At 38.4% G+C, this 21,017-nt stretch overlaps 1 protein-coding gene across 2 annotated transcripts; it reads right to left on the reverse strand.

The window, feature by feature from the left end:
* Positions 1-110: 110 nt before the first annotated feature.
* LOC132029664 (clathrin interactor EPSIN 1-like) lies at positions 111-8,701 on the reverse strand. Of its 2 annotated transcripts, XM_059418972.1 has the most exons (11): positions 8,443-8,700; positions 8,065-8,116; positions 6,876-6,955; positions 6,704-6,782; positions 6,424-6,507; positions 6,143-6,288; positions 5,820-6,038; positions 2,738-2,895; positions 1,773-2,053; positions 1,299-1,686; positions 111-686 (listed from the first exon to the last, which is right to left on the reverse strand). In XM_059418972.1, the coding sequence occupies exons 1-11, from the start codon at positions 8,481-8,483 to the stop codon at positions 469-471; spliced, it is 1,746 nt and encodes a 581-aa protein (XP_059274955.1). In that variant the 5' UTR covers positions 8,484-8,700; the 3' UTR covers positions 111-468. The 2 variants fall into 2 exon arrangements, with proteins under 2 accessions (XP_059274955.1, XP_059274956.1); XM_059418973.1 differs by lacking the exon at positions 6,424-6,507 and having other exon boundaries at positions 8,443-8,701.
* Between the last annotated feature and the right edge of the window lie 12,316 nt (positions 8,702-21,017).

The raw sequence follows: 21,017 nt of genomic DNA on the forward strand, positions 1-21,017 counted from the left end.
TTCTTGGATATTTCATCTACAGCTATTAATCACAGCTTTCGCAAAACTTTCAATCCAACACTGAAAGGTTATAATGAAAGCAGTCAAACAAAGATTGGCGCTCATTAATATAGGAGCAATCAGTATCAATAAATTGACATGACTATCACACTCTCACAGGTTCAACAAGTGTGCGCAACCACATACCCTAATGGCAACAAGCTGCCCTAGAGTTTGCTGTTTATTGATGTATATATGACAAAAGCTTCAAGATATGATTTGAAAATTGGATACAAGAAAGCTCCTCATAGTAGGAAAATAGAAGAAGCTGCATGGTACTTCAAATAGTGACTGGTTACCCAATATTTGGTCACTTCCCTAATTTACACAATCACACTGTTGCTCTCCAATCGTCAAAGCTCACAATTGAATATCTTGAGTGAAACTGAGCGACCTAATATGTGTTGCAAGGGCAATTAAAGCAATTATTCACTTCTGAAAGCTGCCAAACTGATAGTTTTGTGTGTTGAGACTTGAAAATATGTCATCTCCAGCTGTTGCTGCTGATGGAAAACCGGATTTGCCATGCCCGATTCCTTGACCCATTGCTCTGCTAGTGTAAAAAGAAGTTGGCCCTTTTTCTCTCTCATCTGATCCATCAGTCAATCCTCCCACGATGCCAACATCTGCAAGGTTGACCTTTTTGGCTGCAAGTTAGGGGAAAAAAGTTAAAGTTCAATTTTCCGTAATACCACTCATGGGTAGTTTTTGTCATTCAAATTGTTAAATCTTTCCAACATGTGCACATGTATGGTCAAACCATCAAATATTAGGCACAATCGGCTAAAATTCACGTAGTTGATAAGGATCTGCGCTCAGCATGGACGCCTGAACCATCTTTTTGAGCAAAAGTGAGTTGGGAAACAAGACAAAAAGAACAGTTCTGCATTGCTAAAATTTGCAATTAGGCTGGCCTCGTAATCGACATTGTTAAGTATCCAATCAATGACTCAAAATATTGCTAATCTGACTAAGCCCACCACGTCCCTGAAAGTTGCACCAAGATCATCCAACCCGACTCATTCATTAAGTGTATGCTGAAATCAAATAGGGCATACCAGGATGCAGTTTTTTCTAAGGGTAGTTTTCAGAAGAATATCCAGTAACTGTAAGACTAATTCAACTTAATGCATAACACCTCCAGAATCAACGTTTGATGAAAAAACAGCACACGTCACTAAATATGAATAGCAACAGCACACATGATAATCAACATTAAACAGAAATGTAAGTGATGTTACCCAGCACTCAGAACTTACGTGCACTTATATTCAGATCAATCAGCCCACGGCTCAACGAATCAGCCCATATTCCAGATCTGACTTGAAATGTATCCTTCTTCGGTGGTGTTTTAGCTTCAACAGACGATTTGCTTACTTTGTCACGAGCCTCATGACTCCCACCATTGGTAGCATTTTCATCGTGCATAGGTGCAGGTTTATGAGAAACAAATGAACCAAAAGGGTCAGAGTTATCAAAAGTATTTAGTGGAACTGAAGCAAATGGATCAACAATGTTAATATTCATCTGGTCTGGTTTTGAGGATCTGTTATCAGACTGTATAACTGGATCCGGGGCAGCAAAAAAATCTATTGTTGAAGCTGCAACTGAAGAAGCAGGCTGGGTGGCAAACAGATCCACACCCTTCTGCAGAAAAGATAAATGGCTACTTTATAACTAACCAACCAATATTCAGAGTAAGATTTTTAACAGGGTGATGGATGGATTCTTACTGGAGTTTGGGAAGTTACACCCGTTTCAGTTTGTGGTTTTGCTGATACAAAGTTGGCATCAGAAAATAAATCACCCTCTGATCGAACACTTTGGGAAGTTACACCCGTTTCACTTTTTGGTTTTGCTGATACAAAAGCGGCATCAGCAAATAAATCAACCTCTGATGGATCAGTGTTCACTGTAGATGTAGCAGTTGGAGCAGGTGTTGGTGCATCCAATAGGTCACCAAGCAAATTTTGCTCAAATAGATTTACTTGGTTAGAATTCCCTGCAGAAGGTTCTGTTTGACAGCCAAAATAACTTGGTAAATTTCGAAACAAACAAATAGAAATCAAGCTGTAAGTTGCATTCTATATTGGATTAGGACCTCAATGGTTTCCTTTTTAGCACACATATGTGCTCTCATTCAATGTGCGTTATTACCCCTCTCCCATCCCCCCACCCAAGAGATTTACGACGCAAATTTTACTTTTGGCACCCAAAAGGCCGGCATTTCTGCACAATAATCTAATGTAAAGATAGATGTCTCCTATATCAAATAGATGTATTAAAAAATGAATAATAGTTTTGTTGTTTTGTTAGACCAGTATATTAATATGCTCTAATTCCTTGATCATTGTATCCGGTAAAATAGGACAGTCAGGTAAGACAACTTGTTTGACTTTTATCATTTGGCCAACCAACACACTTATAAATTTTACTTGACTGAAAAAGAACCTAAGTTTTGATTTAGCACACGACTCCTGCTACTACCTTCAATAGCATAATTTGTTGACACCCATCCCCATGCTTGGACAAAGTTACAGAAGTTATTTGGCCCGTATCTTTGGATCTGTAACTTACAGATAAATATTGGTACATAAAACATGTTATAGGAAACTTTGCACAAGGAGGTCCCCTCCGATAAAAAAACAAAATAGAAGACTACAAACTGAACCTCTTCGAAACCTCAACAGATACTTACTAGAACTCGAAGTACCCCGAGGATCAAAATCGTCAAAATCTTCCTCGTAATCGGTTGATGATACAGTTGAGCTCTGTGAAGGACGTGAAGATTTTTCAGGCTCACCTACCTTCTTTATCGTCTTTGATCCACTAGCAGAAACAGTTTCTTGAACTTTGCTGCAGATGTCATCAAGTTCAGCAAAAAGAGACACATGTTAAAACATGCAAGAAAACTACCCATTCATGAAAAAACAGCTTATTTAAAGTTTTGAACTTAATTCAACACTGTGCTAAAATTTATCTATGATATCTATTAAGAGGGAAACTAAAGTTCAAACAAGCTCATTATTGCAGCTTAAAGTATGAGGGCAGGAAAAAAACACACTTTAAATGAAAGGACAGAAAAAGCACAAATTTGAGAGCCAGTGTAGACCACGGAGCAACCTATTTAAAAAATCAAAAGCCCAATTCAGAAGAAAATGAAAAAATAGAGAAGTTTCTTCTTTTTTTTCAAATCAAAGAAATTATTAAAAGAACTTCCCTACATTTTCTCTCTTATTCATCTTTCTTTTCTCTACTCTATTCACGTCCTCTCTGCTGTTACCTTTCTGTTGTGCCTTTTGTCACTTTCTCTTTTTAACTTTCTTTCTACTTCAGCTCAGCTTTCTCATTATATGGACAACAGACTCCTGTCACTCTACTCGCTGTAATCTTTTTGGTTACATCGATTAAAAAAAAAAAAAATTAGTTTATCACTAAGTCAGTGCTAGTACAATTTGCAAAGATAGGAATCCTTAAAAAAATAAAAAATAAAAGGAATCCCTTCTATACAACTTCCTATCCCTGTAGCAAGCCTATGAAATCCACCATGCTAATTTCATCTTCAACACCCTGTAGATTCCACCAAAAAGCCAAAAGTGACAACCATCTATACTTAATCTTACGCACGTTATTAGCTTTCTCTTCAAAACATCTTGCATTTCTTTCTTTCCAGAACACCCGGCAAACACAAGCCGAAATTGTTTTCCAAGTCTTCCTGACAGGTTTCCTAATTCCTTCAGTACTCTAGCTGGACAGTAGCTCCCTCACTGAATGAGGCATGGTGAATGGTATCTTGAATAAGTTAAAAAACGACGACCATAACTGACTTGCCACAGAGCAATATAGAAAGAGATGGCTGCAATTTTCCCCTTCACTGTTACACATAACTACTACATAATGACAAACCTCTTTTCTGTAGATTGATTGTCAGGCATGCCTCGTGAGTAACCAACCCCATAAAGCAACAAACTTTGTAGGGAGCCTTGGACTTCCACAAGTGCTACTATGGCCAACTAAAAGGACTTCCCCCCTCACAACTAGTTGTTTTGTAGCATGAATTAACTAGAAAATTCCATTTGTTTGCCTAGTCTCAGAGGGTACTGTCAGGTGCCTCGACATTTAGAGCCATTTTGTCCAAATCTTCCAACAAAGAGCCACTCTATGTATCTCCCAATCGGAGCAATTCCTTCTAAAGCTAATGCACAAGCTGCTACCATTCCAACAGTCTGAGACCAAGCTATCTGTTAGTGGTAAATCCATATAAGTCCTGATATTTTATTTTCAGTGGTGTGACCTATCCAAGCATCTTGCCAAAACCTGTCTCCCATTCCCCACTTTAATCTTTATGTTGCCGTAAGCTACAAATATGTTTCCAAAGGCCTACTCCATGGGAAGTATTAACTGGACCCGTGTAACAAAGACTTTGTTCCTTGTATTTGTCTGAGTTCATCCTTCTCCACAAGCTTCCCACTTCTTTACAACATCTCCACAACCGCTTCATTAGTAGGCTATTGTTGTGTGTTTTCAAGCTTCTGATGCCTAGACCACCCCTTCTTTTATCTTCCAAAACCGTGCCCCACCTTACCATGTGGAAGGCCCTCCTATACTTATTACCTTCCCAACAAAAGTTCCTCCTAATCCTGTCTATCTACTCTCTCTAATCTTACAAGATCACTACATCACTGCACAGACTGTTCATTCTACATCAACCCTCACACACCAGAGACAACAAACACATAATCCTACTATTTGTCTCGCCAACAAATAAGAATGCAGATGATAGTCAAGAAAAGTTCTAGATATGATATCTAACAAATCCTTAAGCTGGCGGATCTTAGCAATTAAAAAGAAAAGGGGCAGCCCAGTGCACTAAGCTCCCGCTATGCGCGGGGTCCAGGGAAGGGCCGGACCACAAGGGTCAATTAATTGATATTAATTATAGACGATTTTAGGCCTAAACATTGGCGATGAAACTTTTCCAACGCATCTGCATTTCCAGAAAGAAGTGAGAAAAAATCAAAGAAGTTCACAGGCGCCAGTAGTTCCCTCATCAATCAAAATCAAATTCCTGAAGATGGAGCAAATGCTAACCAAAACATAAAAACATCAATGTGCAAAGAGCCTACATTATGTGGACTCATCTAAAAGTATTTAATCTTCTTGTAACAGTAACTCATGTGTGAATCTGTTACAGACAATCTCACTATAGTTGGTTTTAAATTTTTCAATGTAGCTAAAAGGATCCATATGATTCGTCTATAATTTCTTAGTGTAGTTTAAAAGGATTCATCAGAAGCACTTATCCTTATCCCCCAACCCTCCCCGGGCTCCCCAAAAAAATACAGCACCCTTCACGCTTGTTTGAAATGGGTCCTTCAAGGCAAAAATAGAGAAGTGATAACATAGATAACTTCCTTTTTCTAGAACAAGCAGAAGATAGAGCAAAAGTTTGTGCTAGCTACATGAACATCTGGGAAGATAATAACATATATCCTCATTTTTTCCATTTTTCTGGTATATATGTTCCATTCTTCTGCAATAAGCTTTGAAAGAGTATGTTAGTTGAATGGTTATACATCACTAGATAAAAGGTTCAGGAATTACGTAAAAGCATGAACTGTCCTAGACCACAAACCCCAAATGTGAGTCTTTTTCATGCAAAAACCTCAAGGTTAAACAGCTACCGTATAAAGGCAGTGGAGAATAAAGGAAGTCAGCAACACTTATTTAACAAAAATAAATGATCAAATAAATAAGTTAATGTAGCCGGGTGCACAGACCTGCCATAGCGAGAAGATCCCTTCTTTGACTTATAAGTACTTTGATCAACCTTATGTTCATCATATCGATTCTTTTCATTAAAACTATCCTTAAATGAATCACCATCACTTTTATTTCCAAAACCTCCATATCGCTCACTACTCTGAAAGCCTCCACTGCTGCTAAAAGAGGCAGAGCTTGCCTTATATGTCATTCCCGAAGATGATACTCCAACGTACCTAAAAGGAAACATCTGATATCATCAGCATGTAATTGTGCAATTAAAGTTTTCAGGGACTCTCGAGTAATAAAAAGTAAAGTCAGAGCTTAAAAATATACTTACTTCTCACGATTTGCAGCAGCTTTACTCCTAACCTCTTGTATCTTCTCTTTGTTATTCAATAGTGCCACAATATTTTCTGCCTTCTTCCTCACATTAATTCCCAAATCCTTACCACTTGGCTCAATGTACTCGAAACTTGTGAGAGACTTGAGTAGAAAATTGAAATGAAAAATACATAAGACATAAAAAGTACCATACTTGTTTCGTAAAACTAGAGCTCTATGTTTTAGTAATGACGAATGAAGAAAAGAAAATTGACACAATAACATGAAAGTACGTACAGAGATCTGATAGGTATGTTCTATAATGTCATCAACTGCACGGTCAGCTCCGTGCGCCACCAAGTACTCTATAACAGCCAACGACTGGTACAAAAATTAATTCCATAACTATTTAAATAAGAGATTGTTTGAAAAGTTAATAGAATAAAAACTCGAAAAGAGACAACAAAGTTGACCACTGGAAGCTTAACTCTTTGCTATCTTTTTGTATTGTTTGAAGTGCTGAAGTTTTTATTCTCTTAGCTATGAAAGTTGATGCCATAAAAAGTACAGTTCCTACCTTATAGACAAAACGCCAGTTCTTTCCAGTTTCAGTCAATCTTGTCCAGAGCACATTCATGACCATCTGACACTCGGAGCTGCAAAATACCTAATAGATCAACCAGCTGAAGAAAAGACTCAAACAAATAATTACTCAACTGAATCCAGAAAATATAATGGATAAGTCATACAATTTTTTTGTGGCCTGTGCTATCTCAGCCAAAGCAGTACCATGAGGGCCCCAGGGCTCATCTTCAGTAGCATCCAATACCTAGTACCATGTTGAGCTAATCACATCATCATTCAAACCAATGGAAGGAAATGAATAGAAGAGAGTCCTAAGGGTGTGTTCGGTATGAAGGAAAATGTCTTCTTGGAAAACGTTTTTCAAGAAAATAAGTGGGTTTCTTACTTATTTTCTTGTGTTCAGAACGTAAGCAAAAAATATTATCCTAAAAGCATTTGTATATAATCTAGAAAAATACTATGGGCAGTGGAGGTGGGGATGGGGGCTACGGGCTTGGGGGTAAAGATGAGGTGTGTCGGAGGGTGGAGAGGACAAATTCAATGTGGATGCCATTTGTGGAACTTGTTTTCCTTACTATCACTAGGGAAGTCATTTTCCTCTTAAGGAACTTGTTTTCCTAGAGAAAATATTCTCCAAAAATTTTGAGCAACCGAACATGGAAAAATCGGATAACATTTTCCAGAAAGTATTTTCCTCCATATACCGAATACACCCCAAGTCCTAACATCCCTATGCATCTCCTTTCATATAAAAAGCCTAACTTAAGGATAGTCACCAGCCTATGCGTAGACCAAAAAGTAATCCTGAACTATTTAAAGTTAAAACGTATTGTAAAGAGCATAGCCATGCCGATGCTTTCATGAATACATTTAGCCTACACTAAACTTCATTTTTAAGGGCCCAACACGTCGTCAATTATGTAGGTGGTTAAGATAATTAGCAAACAGCAGATAGAAATCTGAGCCGCAATAAGGACAGAGATCAGAAATTGAAAGATCCGGCCAAATAAGATGTTGATAGCATTGTAATGTTATTTCCATGGTCCAACCCCATAGGGTTCTCTATGTGTTCTTCTATACATTTTCTACTCAACAAAAGCGACACAATTTTACTTCAGAAAATCTAGTGTACTCACTACAATCAGAAATTTTCATTTCATCCGGGAAAAGCCATCTTTTTCTCAACAACGTCTTTGTCATTTGATCGAATATCGTTCCGCTAGATTTAGTAATAATTCAAAGGTCCTTAGCTTGAGCAAGTAGTTCATTAACTTAATTAATCAGTCATTAATCTACAACATCAAGGAATAAATACTGTATACTCACAATGAGCTATAAAATAAAAAAGTTTACCTTCTGCTCGATCTCAGGTACTTTCAACACTTTCAAATTCACCTCCCTCTTACTGCAAAAATCCCAGTAAAAATTAGTAATGCATAAAACAATTACTCCCTCCGTCACAATTGAAGTGTCTTACTTTCCTTTTTAGTCTGTCATGTCTATATTTAGTAAGTTGACAATCCAAACATCTTACGTGGCAAGTTTAAAATCACAAGATTCAAACGACATATATATACATCTTTAATTTAGGACCACAAGATTCAAAAGTGTCTCTTTATTTCTTAAATTCCGTTCACAGATGAGTAAATTAAAGCTAATCTTAATTGAAAAAGATTAAAAGATGATACAAATTTAGAGATTTAAGCAAAAGATGATAAATTGAGAGCTTACATTTCGCGGACCGTTTGATCGAAGACCTTCATGAAATCCATGGCTGGGATCTGATCTTTTACTTGTTTTTAAGGGAAATTGGGATCTGAAAGGAATAAGGATGAGATCTCTCTCTCTCTGTGTAAAAAGGATGAGATGAGATCTCTCTCAAAAGTGTTGCTTTGCCAAGAGCTACACAAATATAGCGAAAAGCATACAACTCTGTTTTTTTAAAAAGTAAAATAAGGGAGAAGAACAAAACGACACTCGTAGTTATGTTCCTTCTTTATGACTACCTCTTTCCATTTTTTGAGTTACCAAAATAAAAACTAGTACTAATTACTTTAGTTCTTTCACGTTATTAAAGAAATATATATATATAAATAAATAATTTACAAAATTATCAATTTAATAAAAATAGATCAATTTTTGTTAATGTTGTGCATTTTCATTTAATATTGTTGAAAATTATTATCAATTTTAGCCTTACATTCCTAAAAAAATATTTATTCGGAGACAATTTTTTGAGCTAGATTGACTATCGATTAGAATAAGAGGAATTAGTACTCACTATTTTCACCATTTTCCTTATCTTTTTCTCTCTTTTTTCCTTTCTTTCTCTTCTCTGTTTTTATGTTTATTTTACAAGTTGTGATAAGTTGGAAATTAGTGCTACTGTTTTGAATAATTTCATGAACAACACAAGCTGTTATTACATTTTACCGGATTCATCTTTTATCCATCAAGTAATCTAATTATGTGCTTTAGTATTTTGTTACCATTTTTATATCGATGCTACCAAAAAAAAAAAAAGAGTTCAGTGATTGAAAAATAAGAGGTATAGATCTCTGATATTTGGCACAAATATCTATATTTAACGTCATTTTACCTCTCGTTCTTAGTTCTTTAATCGCGTTATCTATGATGGAATCGTTGTATTCAAGCTTATGTTGGTATGTTTTGTGTGTTTAGATATAACGATGACAATTGCCGAAAAACCGAGCAATTTTGGTAGATTTTGGAGGCAGTTTCATTTGTACGAGGTGACGAGAGGATCGCACGACACTTAGAGGATTTTTTGAGAAACTGAAGGACCTCAAGCGTTAGACCCACCTCGCGGGAGGGGTAGGCTCGCGTTGGTCACACGTCGCGCCCCATCACGGAAGAATCAACTCTCTGAACTTTGCAAAATTGAAGTCTGCATAACACACCCGCATTGGACCCGTGATGCGGGTGTTGCCCAATTTTTTCCGTTTCGATCGGGATTTAGTCTACTTATTTTAGTTTTAACCCTAGACTATAAATAGATGTGTTATTTATTGTAAATGACCTGCTAGGATATCCATAAGACTTGTACGCCATCGTCCTTATTTCTCTCTCTTAAGTTTTATTTTATTTTCATTATTCAATCCTTGATTACTCATGAATGTTCTTCATCTCAAATCATGAGTAGCTAAACTTCTTTATTCTAGGGTTCTGGCAAAGACATGATATTTGGTTTGGCGACAATTTATATCGATTAAATTTCCATATTTTGGCTTGCTTATTTCTTCTTGTGCTTAATTGTTTAATTACTTGATCATTAATTAGACACTATCTGTGATGTGTGAATTGAACTAGGGATAGGGAATTTGCATACGTAATAAGAATAAATAGGGCTTGTTCGATATAATCATTTCGCTAATGAGGATAGAAATATGCCCTTTAGCCTTGCTTAGTTAAATACGGAGAAGTAAATGCGTTTTTGTTACTTTTTGGCAACCATAGGGATATAGGCGTTAGAGTAGCATCTACAGGCTTGTGAGCAATTCGGAAGATACTCATAAAGTTGTAATTAACCCGTCAACCAGTGAAAAGTAGTGGATTAGATGCACTAATGCTTGTGATCGATGCTGCATTACATATGTTGCATCATGATGAACTCATGTTGATTAATGGAGAGGAACAGTGACTAAGTTGTAGAAATGGTGGAGAAGTTATTATTATTTTTCCATATAAAACATGTGATCAAATAGATCCTTACATACAATCATACTAGTTCCACTCAAGTGTGTACAGCTGGCCACAGCTCATACCCGAGCCTCTACTTCCTCTTTAACTAACTAACTAACTTTCCCTCCATCTAACTAACTTTCAATTGAGTATAACTACCACTTCTATTCTTGTTTTCTTGCCTTTCAATACTCCCCCTCAAGCTGGAGGGTGAGAAGACATCTAACACACCTAGCTTGGATAGGAGAAGGGGGTGTTGAGTAGTTCCAATCCCTTTTGTAAGTAAGTCAGCAAGTTGAACTTTGGTGTTGACATAGGTAGGCTGAATGAGACCACTCTTGACCTTTTCCCTGACAAAATGGCAGTCTATGTCTATATGCTTGGTCCTCTCATGAAATATGGGATTAGCGAAGAATCGAATTGCTTCGTTAATCTTGTCAAGGCGTTGTCACAAGTGTCACCACCGCCTCATTCAATTCCCCTCAACACTCCTATGATCCAAATCACTTCGAACCGCCCTGCGGCCGTGCTTCTATATTCGGTCACGAACTTCATTGATCGCTTTCGTTTCTTGGATTTCCAAGAGATTAATGGTCTCCTAGCTTGATCACATATCCCGGATCGATCTTCTCTTGTGTTGATTGGGATGCCTAATCCGAGTCACGATGAAGTCGTAAGTTGTGTGGTTGAATTGCTTGACAATAGAATTCCCAGTCCTGGTGACCCCTTGATGTATCTTACCAGCCTCAAGGCAGCTTCCCAATGTGACAACTTTGGTTGTTGCATGAATTGGCTCAACACTCGTACCGCAGCCGATGTCGCCTTGTAATGGTCGACACAAGAATTTCAATAAGTCTTTGATATGCGCATGGTGTCCGGCAAAGGGTCATCGCTCTTGCCTTCATGTTCATCATAAACAGCAACGTTGTCGCCTTCACATTAACTTCTAGTGGGGTGTTGACTAGTTTAGAACCACTTAGTCCAAAAGATGTCGAAATTAGTTCAAGTGCATATTTCCTACGATTTAGTAGGATTCCTTGGTTGGACCCGAGCACTTCAATTCCAAGAAAATACTTCAGGTCTCAAGATCCTTCATTTTAAAGTTTTGGTTCAATGATGCCTTTGCCTTCATTAGTAATCTGCTGCTATTCCCAGTTAAGAGTAAATCATCCACATACACTAGGATGATTGTGTTATATCCCGTATTTTTGAACGTCGGATTATTTGTAAGCTGAGGTGGGGCCCACACGTTAAGATTTTTTTTTGGAACATGTGACAAGTTATATGAATCACATATGTAAAGTTAAACACTACTCATGAAGGACCCTTTGGGCCAAATCAAAGTGGAAGCCCTTCAAACGAATATTTTTAAGTAACATTTTCGGGTGACCTGACTTCGAGGGGGCAAAAATGGTATTATAAGTTTGGAATTTGGAAAAATACCAAGAGATAGAAGTTGTAGATAATTGAATTAGCTTTCCAACCATAGGTTGTGGGTTCCCAGGTGACGTCGGTACAAGGAGATATGGACGTTTTAAGGTCGAAAGGTCAGTGGCTAGGCCCAACTCGGGCCCAACCGGGTTAGGCCCATGACCCATGTTATTTAAGTGATATTTCATCCCTTCCTCCTCATTTTAAGATCTGGAACAACCAGAAAATTCTGGAGAGATAGAGAAAAAAGGCCTTGGAGAAGAAAACCAATTTTGACCAAAATCCGAGCGCCGAATCCCGAAGCCCACGAAGGAAAAGTGTTGTCTGTTGCGTTGTCTTCAATTTGAGCTAAAAATCAACCAAGGAGGAGAGTGATAACATGGTGGCTGCCTACTTAAGGTAATATGAAGGTTCCTTTCCATTGTTAACAAGTTTATTTAAAGATTTAACGGATTAGGACGGGAAGAAATAGCGATATAAATTCGTTTGTCGGTGTTGATGTGGTAGCCGTATAGGGGGCTGTTTTGGTGGGGTATGATGAGCTAATTTTATTTAGTATTTTGATTGTTGTTGTGTTGTGGATTTCATGTTGTTAAATGAAGATTTAATGGCTTGAAATAAAGTTGTAATCGTTTGCGGATTATGGAAGAAGTTAATATGACATTAGTATGGTTTCTTATAATTGTAGGAATAATGTTGCTAATATGTAGAATGTTGGTGTAGTTTATGAATTTGGAAGAAAGAAAATGTGTTGTAATTATTCTTGTTGGATTTGAAAGAATTTGGGTAGTGTATGGGTTGGTTGAACCGTTTGAAATATTGTGCGGGTTGTCGAAGTGTTCTAGAATATTGTTGAATGGTTTCGGATTAGTATTTGAATGTGTGAACAATTGTGAATTGGATATAAATGAAATGTTGTTTGATTATGTAAAAGGAGCTACTACTGTTGGAATGTATTTTGAATAAATTGTTGAAGTTGGAGATATGATGGTTGGCATTGTTGTTGATAGTTTGGCCGAGTTGAATTCTCGGGTTTGTTGTTAAATTGGCGAGTTATATCCTCGGGATGGTGTGTTTACGGGGAAATGCTTTGCCGAAATTTCGGTAGACAAGTATTGAGGCAAGATTGAAATTTTAAGTCTCATGAATAGTAATCGGTAAATGCGACCAAATTGCGCATTTTGTGGAACTCGGGATTTGGAATAGCGTAAGAGGCGGAAAAGGTATGTAAGGCTTCACTTTCTTTCTTTGGCATGTCTTAGACGTAGTAAGCTTGAATATGTGCCTCGGGGACAATTCCTTTCTTAGAAATTCGAGATTGAAATTAACTACTATTCATTCAGTAGAATTGAATTAGAAATTGTGTGAAATGATGGAAGAGCTCCCTAAACATTTAGAACTTGCATGAGTAGGACCCGACTACCAAAGGCCGATTGTTTAGCTACCTCATTATGTTCTATAATGTACGTGGTGGTGTGACAATGTTCCTAATATGATTATTACCTCGGTTTTCCAAAAATGGCTTCGAAACGCGTTGTGGTTCACCGATGATTTTTAAAGAACTAGTTTTGTACAAAGGAACACAAAATTGATTTTTCTAAAACCACTCCGACGGGGTGTGAGGTTTTAATATTTAGACTTTCTAAAACCACTCCGAAGGGGTGCGGTGGCCCGCCTTATGCACCGAGTGTGCTATAGCCCTCGGTACGTGTCCGAGCGAGGCCGTGGCCTCGGTGATCACCGAGTGTGCTATGGCCTCGGCTCGCGTCCGGGAGCACTATGGCCTCGGCTTATGTCCGAGCGAGCTATTCTTTTCAAAACCACTCCGAAAAGGGGTGCGAGATTTTACTATTTCATTTCACTTACTACTTATGTTTACATTATCATTACTAAAATGCCCGGAAGCCATTGATTATTATTATGCCGGAAGTGGCATGCCCGGGCGGGGCCATCTTTATTGTTATCAAGCGGCAATGCCCGAAGGGGGCCGTCTTTATTATTATGCCGGGAAGCGGCAATGCCCGGCGGGGCTATCGTTGTTATTATGCCGGAAGCGGCAATGCCGAAGGGCCATCTTTATTACTACGCTCGAAGCGGCCGTCCGAAGGGACTATTTCATTGAATGTCGAAGCCGACGCACGGTTAGATTGCATCCTTTACTTAAGATGTGTGTGTTCATTTGCATTATTCACTTAGGATTACATGAGACCCATATATATATATTTATGCTTCTTCCAAATAAGGTCGCAGTATTGAATTTGATTTGCGATTTCTTCTCTCTAAATTAAGTTGCGGTTATTATTTGTCACCGCTTACATATTCAAGACATTCTTCGTACCGACCCCTTTTCTTCGGGCTGCGTTTCATGCCACGCAGTACACCCCGTACGAGTAAAAGACTTTGCTGGGAGTCTGTTCCAGTGATCGGCGAGCTCCATCTCGGTTCGGAGTGTTGCCGTGTCGAGTACTTATGTCATGGTATTTGTACATCCTAGAGACTTTCGGGCAGACAATCCCGTGGATAGTGCGTCGGGAAGTGCGAATAATTTGTAAATGTTAAAAGAGTATGTATTTTCGATAATGATTGTTGTTTGAAAAGTTCCATGTTTTAAGAAGTTTTCGAAATGGCGTTTTATTACGCGAATGTCTAAGGGTTCGCTCGACTCCGAGGCAGTCGGTGCCCATCACACCCTAGTAAGGCTCGGGTGTGACAGACAGAATCTTTATCCCTTCCTTCTTGGTAAAATAAGGAACGGTCATAAGACTTCGAGAATAGCGCATCGAGTAAGGCTCTCCGTGAGTTTAAGGTTCCATTGCCTTAACGGTTGTTTCAAACCATAGTAGGACTTGTCGGCTACATACATACTCCCCATCTGAAACCCCCGAGGCAACTCCATATAGACCCTTCTTCCAAATCACCTTGGAGAAAGGCATTATTGACATCCATCCGATACAGGTGGCCAAGAATGAGAAGCGCACAAAGAATAATACCTCACAAGGACCATCTTGGCCACTGGGGAAAAGGTATCATGGTAGTCAAGCCCGGCCTGTTGATTGTATCCTTTGGCAACCAATCTTGCCTTATATCTCTCAACATCACCATTGGCCTTGTATTTAATCCTATATACCCATTTGGAGCCTATTGCCTTCTTATCAGGTGGTAGAGGTACTACCTCCTAAGTGTGATTCTGTTCTAAGGCATCTACTTCAGCCTTCATGGCATCAATCCAATGCTGATGTTGAGAAGCTTCTTTGAAACTGGTTGGTTCTATGAATGAGGAAACAACACTCAAGTAAGCTTGGCAAGCATGAGATGCCGACCTACACATGAGAGACTATATGCCAGTGGTAAAGCACTTTTGGGTTGTGGGAGCGATATAGTCACTATGCCAAATCGGGAGGTTTGATGACTCTGGATGTCTTTCTAGGATTTGACAAAGGCACTTGAAGGATTGGTTGAGGTGGTTCAATGGCAGCAGGGGGTGGTTCTGGAATAGGAAGGATGTGATTGTTCTCAATCTCTGCTGGTATAGGATTAGACATGTCAATCTCTTGATCTAAGTCATCTGAGGGAGAAGGAGGAGGAGATGAGTATTGTGCAACATTATAAGTGAGTCGAGTGCTCGTGAATAGAAGGGTCAAGGTGAGGGTAAGGTCATGGACATGTCTTGGTGAGGGATTGAGGACAGAGTCACGGGTATGATAGAAGAAACATATCATCGCTCCATAGGGATCAGTGTTGAAAGGAAACTCAGATTCTCTAAATGTAACATCTCTACTGATAAAAAAGGACTTGGTGTGAAGGTCAAATAACATATAACCCTTTTGTGTTTTACGAATATCCCATTAAAACAGCTTGCTTGGCTCTTGGGGCAAATTTGTCCCATCTAGGCAAACTCGAGGCAAATACCAAGCACCTAAAAAACTCTTAAATGATCTATCTTTGCTACCTTGTTATAGAAGCGTCATATGGTGATTTACCTTTCAATACAGCTGTTGGTAGTTTGTTTATGAGATAAACAGCAGTCCTGACACACTCTCCCCAAAATCTAATAGGTGTGGATGCTTGAAACCTCAAGGCCTAACTACCTCTAGAATATGTCTATGTTTCCTTTCTACCACCCCATTCTCGCGGTGTGCACAACTTCTCTCGATGAATGATACCAAGAGAAGTGAACAATTCCTTGCATTGAGAGTTAAGGAATTCTGTTCCATTATCAGTTCTCAAGGTTTGGACTTTGGCATCAAATTGTGTGTGAATCATAACAAGGAAATTTTTCAGCACAACCAACACTTCTGTTTTATATTGAATCAAACGATGTGACTCCAAGTGTACCTGCTATAGTCATCCACAATTGTGACAAAATATTGTTTCTTATCATAAGTCTGTGTCCTATATGGACCCCAAACATCTAAATGAAGCAATTGGAAAGCATGATCTGATGTAGTTATGCTACTGGGAAACTGCAGTCTAGTCTGCTTAGCTAAAGGACATATTTGACAGTAATGTGGAGTACCAAAATTTACATGATTCTTGAGAGAGTGAATATGCTGCATTGCCCTATCTGATGGATGACCAAGTCTTTGATACCACAGATCAATAGAACTCACATCCTTTATGACTGCACCAACAGTTGCTTGAACTGCATCCTTTAACAGGTATAAGCCATTGGCTGCTCTACTAATCCCCATCACCTTGCCATTGTAAAGACCCTGCAGTACAAAGAAATCAGGAAAAAAAATAATGCTGCACAGTAGTTCCCTGGTTAGCTTGTATACTGATAGCAAGTTGAATTTGAAATCAGGTACATGAAGTACATTTGTCACTTGATGAGTTCCCATTAGCAAACAAGCTCGTATTTGCTATATGTGTTCTTTTTCCAGTTGGCAATTGTACTGTGTTGTTAATTTGATTCTTTAAACTTTTCAAGTCATGCAATAACTCCTTGCAAGAGGTTATATGATGTGTAGCTCCTGAGTCTACTATCCACTCATAATCATCAGCTTTAGATAATAATGACATGCTACCTGCTAGGTTTGCCATGCACTCATTTCCTCCGTTTGAGTTTCTTCATCTGAGCATGTTCCTCATCTGTAAGGTAGTTTCCTTGTCCATGACCACCTGCAGCTGCATTATTATCATATGACCTGAAGCTGTTTCCTCCTCCTGAGTGATGGTTCTAATTGTTGAAGTATGGTTTGAAACTGCTTCCTCCTCCTTGATTGTACATGTTTGATCCTGTCTGGCTTATCTTCCTTTTACTCTTGAAGTCAACTGGATATCCAATGAGCCTATAGCAGTCTTTTGTCAAGTGTCCCTTGCAACCACACTCCACACAAGTGCGGGACCTGTTTGGTTAAGGGTCCTGTCTTTCCTTCCTTTAAAGTTTTGTCCTCCTTTGTATTGTTGTCCTCTACTTGCCAACAAGGTCACTCCTCATTGTTCAAATCAATTACTCCCAATTTCCTTTGACTTTCCTCTTGACTACTATGGAGTATGCTGATTAACAATGTCAGCATATGTTTTAAGTAAGATGTCACTTCTCACATGAGCAAAAGTCTCATTCAACCCCATTAAGAACATCAATAATCTCTGCTGTTGTAGGTGCTCCAAGTAGGCTTTAGATTCCTCACACTCACATAGTGGTGAAGGCACTAAGACATCTAACTCATCCCATAGATCACACATCTTTGAGAAATAATCTGTCACTGAATCTGTTCCTTGTCTAAGAGTGGCCACTTCTGTCCACAATTGATATATCCTAGTAAGGTTAGACTTATCAAACCTCTCTTTGAAATTTTCCCAAACAGGTTTGGCATTTGATGCATAGACAATGGTTGTTATCAATCGTGGATCAATAGTGCTGCTTATCCATGACAATACTATAGCATTGCATCTCTCCCATTGGTCTGCTAATTCACCTTTGTAAGCACTTTTTACACATGTTCCATCTACAAAGCCAAGTTTATTTTTCACCAACAAGGCTAGCTTCATTGACCTACTCCAGAGTGCATAATTCTCTGGTCCTCGTGAATTTAAATCCTATCAACGCCATACCCGGTGTATCCGAGGCTTGCATATATATGGATGATTGTGTTCGAGTTCTTCCGCAACTATTTTGTGTTTTTGTAATCACTGTGTATCTTCAACCGTTTCTTGCCATTGCACAATTGAATTCTATGCTTACCTTGATCTACTTATTTTGAAAACTTAGGTTTCTTCAATTTCACCTGTTAATGGTGATTTTCAGCTTCTTCGACTAGCGTGATAATGGCGGAATCTTCAATGCTAATCGTCCCAATCTCGCTGCTCTGATACCATGAAAAGTAGTGGATTAGATGCATTAATGCTTGTGATCGATGCTGCATTACATATGTTGCATCATGATGAACTCATGTTGATTAATGGAGAGGAACAGTGACTAAGTCGTAGAAATGGTGAAGAAGTTATTATTATTTTTCCATACAAAACATGTGATCAAATAGATCCTTATATACAATCATACTAGTTCCACTCAAGTGTACAAATGTGTACTTACTTAGCCACAAATTTAATACCCGAGCCTTTACTTCCTCTTTAACTAACTAACTAACTAACTTTCCCTCCATCTAACTAACTTTCAATTGAGTATAACTACCACTTCTATTCTTGTGTTCTTGCCTTTCAATAACCAGTAACCCAGGAAATAAGATAGGTAGAATTATCAGAAGACTAATTGGATTGTCGAAAGCCATGACCCTGAAGCTTTCTCTCATCTGATAAACCTTACAGTCTTCGTCACAATTGTCTCAGTCACAAAATACTCATATTGATTTGTTTACTTTTAGTCATAGTTTAGTTACAACAAACTCCTTGATTTTTACCTCTTGAATAGTTACAACGGAATTTGAATTGGTTGAACAATATAAAATCTAAGTCTCTGTGTGAGTACGATACCTAAACTTTAAATTCTATATTACTTGTACGACCACGTATACTTGCGTGTGCATTTGGGAGCAACAATCTCCCTTCCCTATCCTCTTTCAATTATTTTTGTTATAAAATGACGCCAACTGCAAGTGTTTGAATAGCTGTAGTTGCGACCAAAACAACAATAATATACTACTCCATTACGTTTCAATTCCTAATCTATATCTATATATAATATAAAGCTAGCAATAAATAAAGTGATGTGGCACCTCTCTATAGCCAGCATTCCTATTTATCTTTTTTCTCCTTTTTTTGACATTTTTTCCTCCATCTCTCTATATAAAATACATACAATAATCTACTAAAACTAATTAATCTAATACCACGTAGCTATTGCAATTAAGCCCATTACTGTAGTAATTGTTTGTCTACTCAGCCCACATAGCATGGTAGCAGCAAATAAGACTATCTTTACTGGTAAATTAATTCTATTTGGATTAAAGCCTAGAGTCGTTTCCTCTCAAAGTTAGCTCACCTTTTATTGGGTACAACAACTCTTCGTCTCATAGCAACTCTTTGTTGAGTAGGTCCCCGACATGGGGCCCACCGTAGTTGAATAGTAAATACGCGTGGTATCGTTCACGCGTATAAAACGCTTTACATTATTTGCAAACCGTTCACGCGTTTATCGTTCACGCGGTGATACCGTTCACGCTGGTTACCGTTCACGCGTTTTCCGGCTTATAAATAGTTCTAAGCTTCATTTGGAAAGGACACCAAGAAAATCTCGTACAATACATCCGAGTGAGAGCAAAGCGAGGTATTCCATAGACGTAAGAAAATAGTCCGCAGAAGAAAAATAGTGTGAGTGATATTGTAGTAAGGTGGAAAAAAATCAAAAGAGTGTTTTTTCTTTTGTGGGTGTAGTGGTCTTTAGGAGTATTTATACTCACTACACAAAGGTAAAATTTCTGCTATAGTGATATCACCGCTCCTTCGTCGTGGTTTTTTCCTTTATTCAAGGGTTTCCACGTAAAACCTTGGTGTCATTATTAAGCGCATTTTATTCTTGCTAATTTAACCATAAATTAGTGTTCCGCGTTTATCACTAATACCGTGAATATTATTTTTTTGTACTATTTTATTCCCAACAAGTGGTATCAAAGCCAAGGTTCTCGTCCTCGAGTATTCGTGGCGCATTTCGAACCGAACTTCCACATCGAAAAGAATTACTTTGGTCTTCGAATAAAATAGCATTTGTATTTGTGATAAACGATGGAAGCCAACACTAGTAGAATGATTACTTTGAGTGGCGTAAATTATGCCATTTTGGAAGGGCAAAAATGAAAGATTTGCTCTATGTCAAGAATTTTCATGACGAACTCCGTTCGTTAAAAGCCTTGATAATAAATCGATGAAGAGTGGAATTTGTTGCATCGACAGTTTGCGTTTTATTAGACAAATGGTTGACGATAATGTGTTGAACCATATTTCGGGGAGACACATGCTCGGACCCTATGGAGCATCTTGAAAGTTTGTATGCTCGGAAAACTCGGTAACAACAAGATGTTTTTGATAAAGCAAATGTCGTGTTTAAAATACCACGACGGTTCCGCAACATGGCATCATCTGAATATTTTTCGTGATCATGAACCAGCTTATCCGCTATGGGCATTAACTTTGATGAAGAAATTCAAGGCTTGTTTCTACTTGTTCCCTACCGTATTCTTGGGAAATTATTAGAACTTCATTATCAAATTCTCGCTCCGGATGGCGTGATCTCTATGATCTTGCCAAGAGCAAGCCTTTTAAATGAAGAGATGAGAAGAAAATCTCAAGGTTCCTCCTCATCGATGTCTTGGTGACCGACACTAGGGGGAGAGGCAAGAATCGTGGTTCTCAAAATAGAGAGCATCATAGAAGCAACCGTATGCACTTTAAAGATATTGAGTGCTATCATCAAGGGAGAAAAGTGCACACAAAGAAGTTCTCACGGATTTGAAAAAGGAGAATAGAGATAAGGAGGAAAAGAAAGAAGATGGCAATCGTGTTGCCGCCCGTCACTACAAAAGATCTTGTTACCGTCCTTGGATGGATCCGATAAATATTGCTTCGTGATGAGTCAAGCTGGGTCAGGATGTTGGTGCGCATCTCACGTGACATCAAGGAAGGAATTTTTCTCATCCTATACTCCGGGTGACTTTGGAACTTTGAGCATCGGTAAGAGACCGTATCTAGGGTGGTCGGTGTTGGGAACGATTTGT

The sequence above is a fragment of the Lycium ferocissimum genome, chromosome 9 (assembly GCF_029784015.1).
Source record: "Lycium ferocissimum isolate CSIRO_LF1 chromosome 9, AGI_CSIRO_Lferr_CH_V1, whole genome shotgun sequence".
NCBI lineage: Eukaryota > Viridiplantae > Streptophyta > Magnoliopsida > Solanales > Solanaceae > Lycium > Lycium ferocissimum.

Excerpts from the sequence above, each read along its gene's own strand:
- LOC132029664 (XM_059418972.1), bottom strand. The coding sequence starts at position 8,483 with ATGGATTTCATGAAGGTCTTCGATCAAACGGTCCGCGAAAT. Across the intron at positions 6,289-6,423 it reads AACATACCTATCAGATCTCT|TCTCTCACAAGTTTCGAGTA; the intron begins GTACGTACTTTC and ends TTTCTACTCAAG. Across the intron at positions 2,054-2,737 it reads TCGGGGTACTTCGAGTTCTA|AACCTTCTGCAGGGAATTCT; the intron begins GTAAGTATCTGT and ends GCTGTCAAACAG.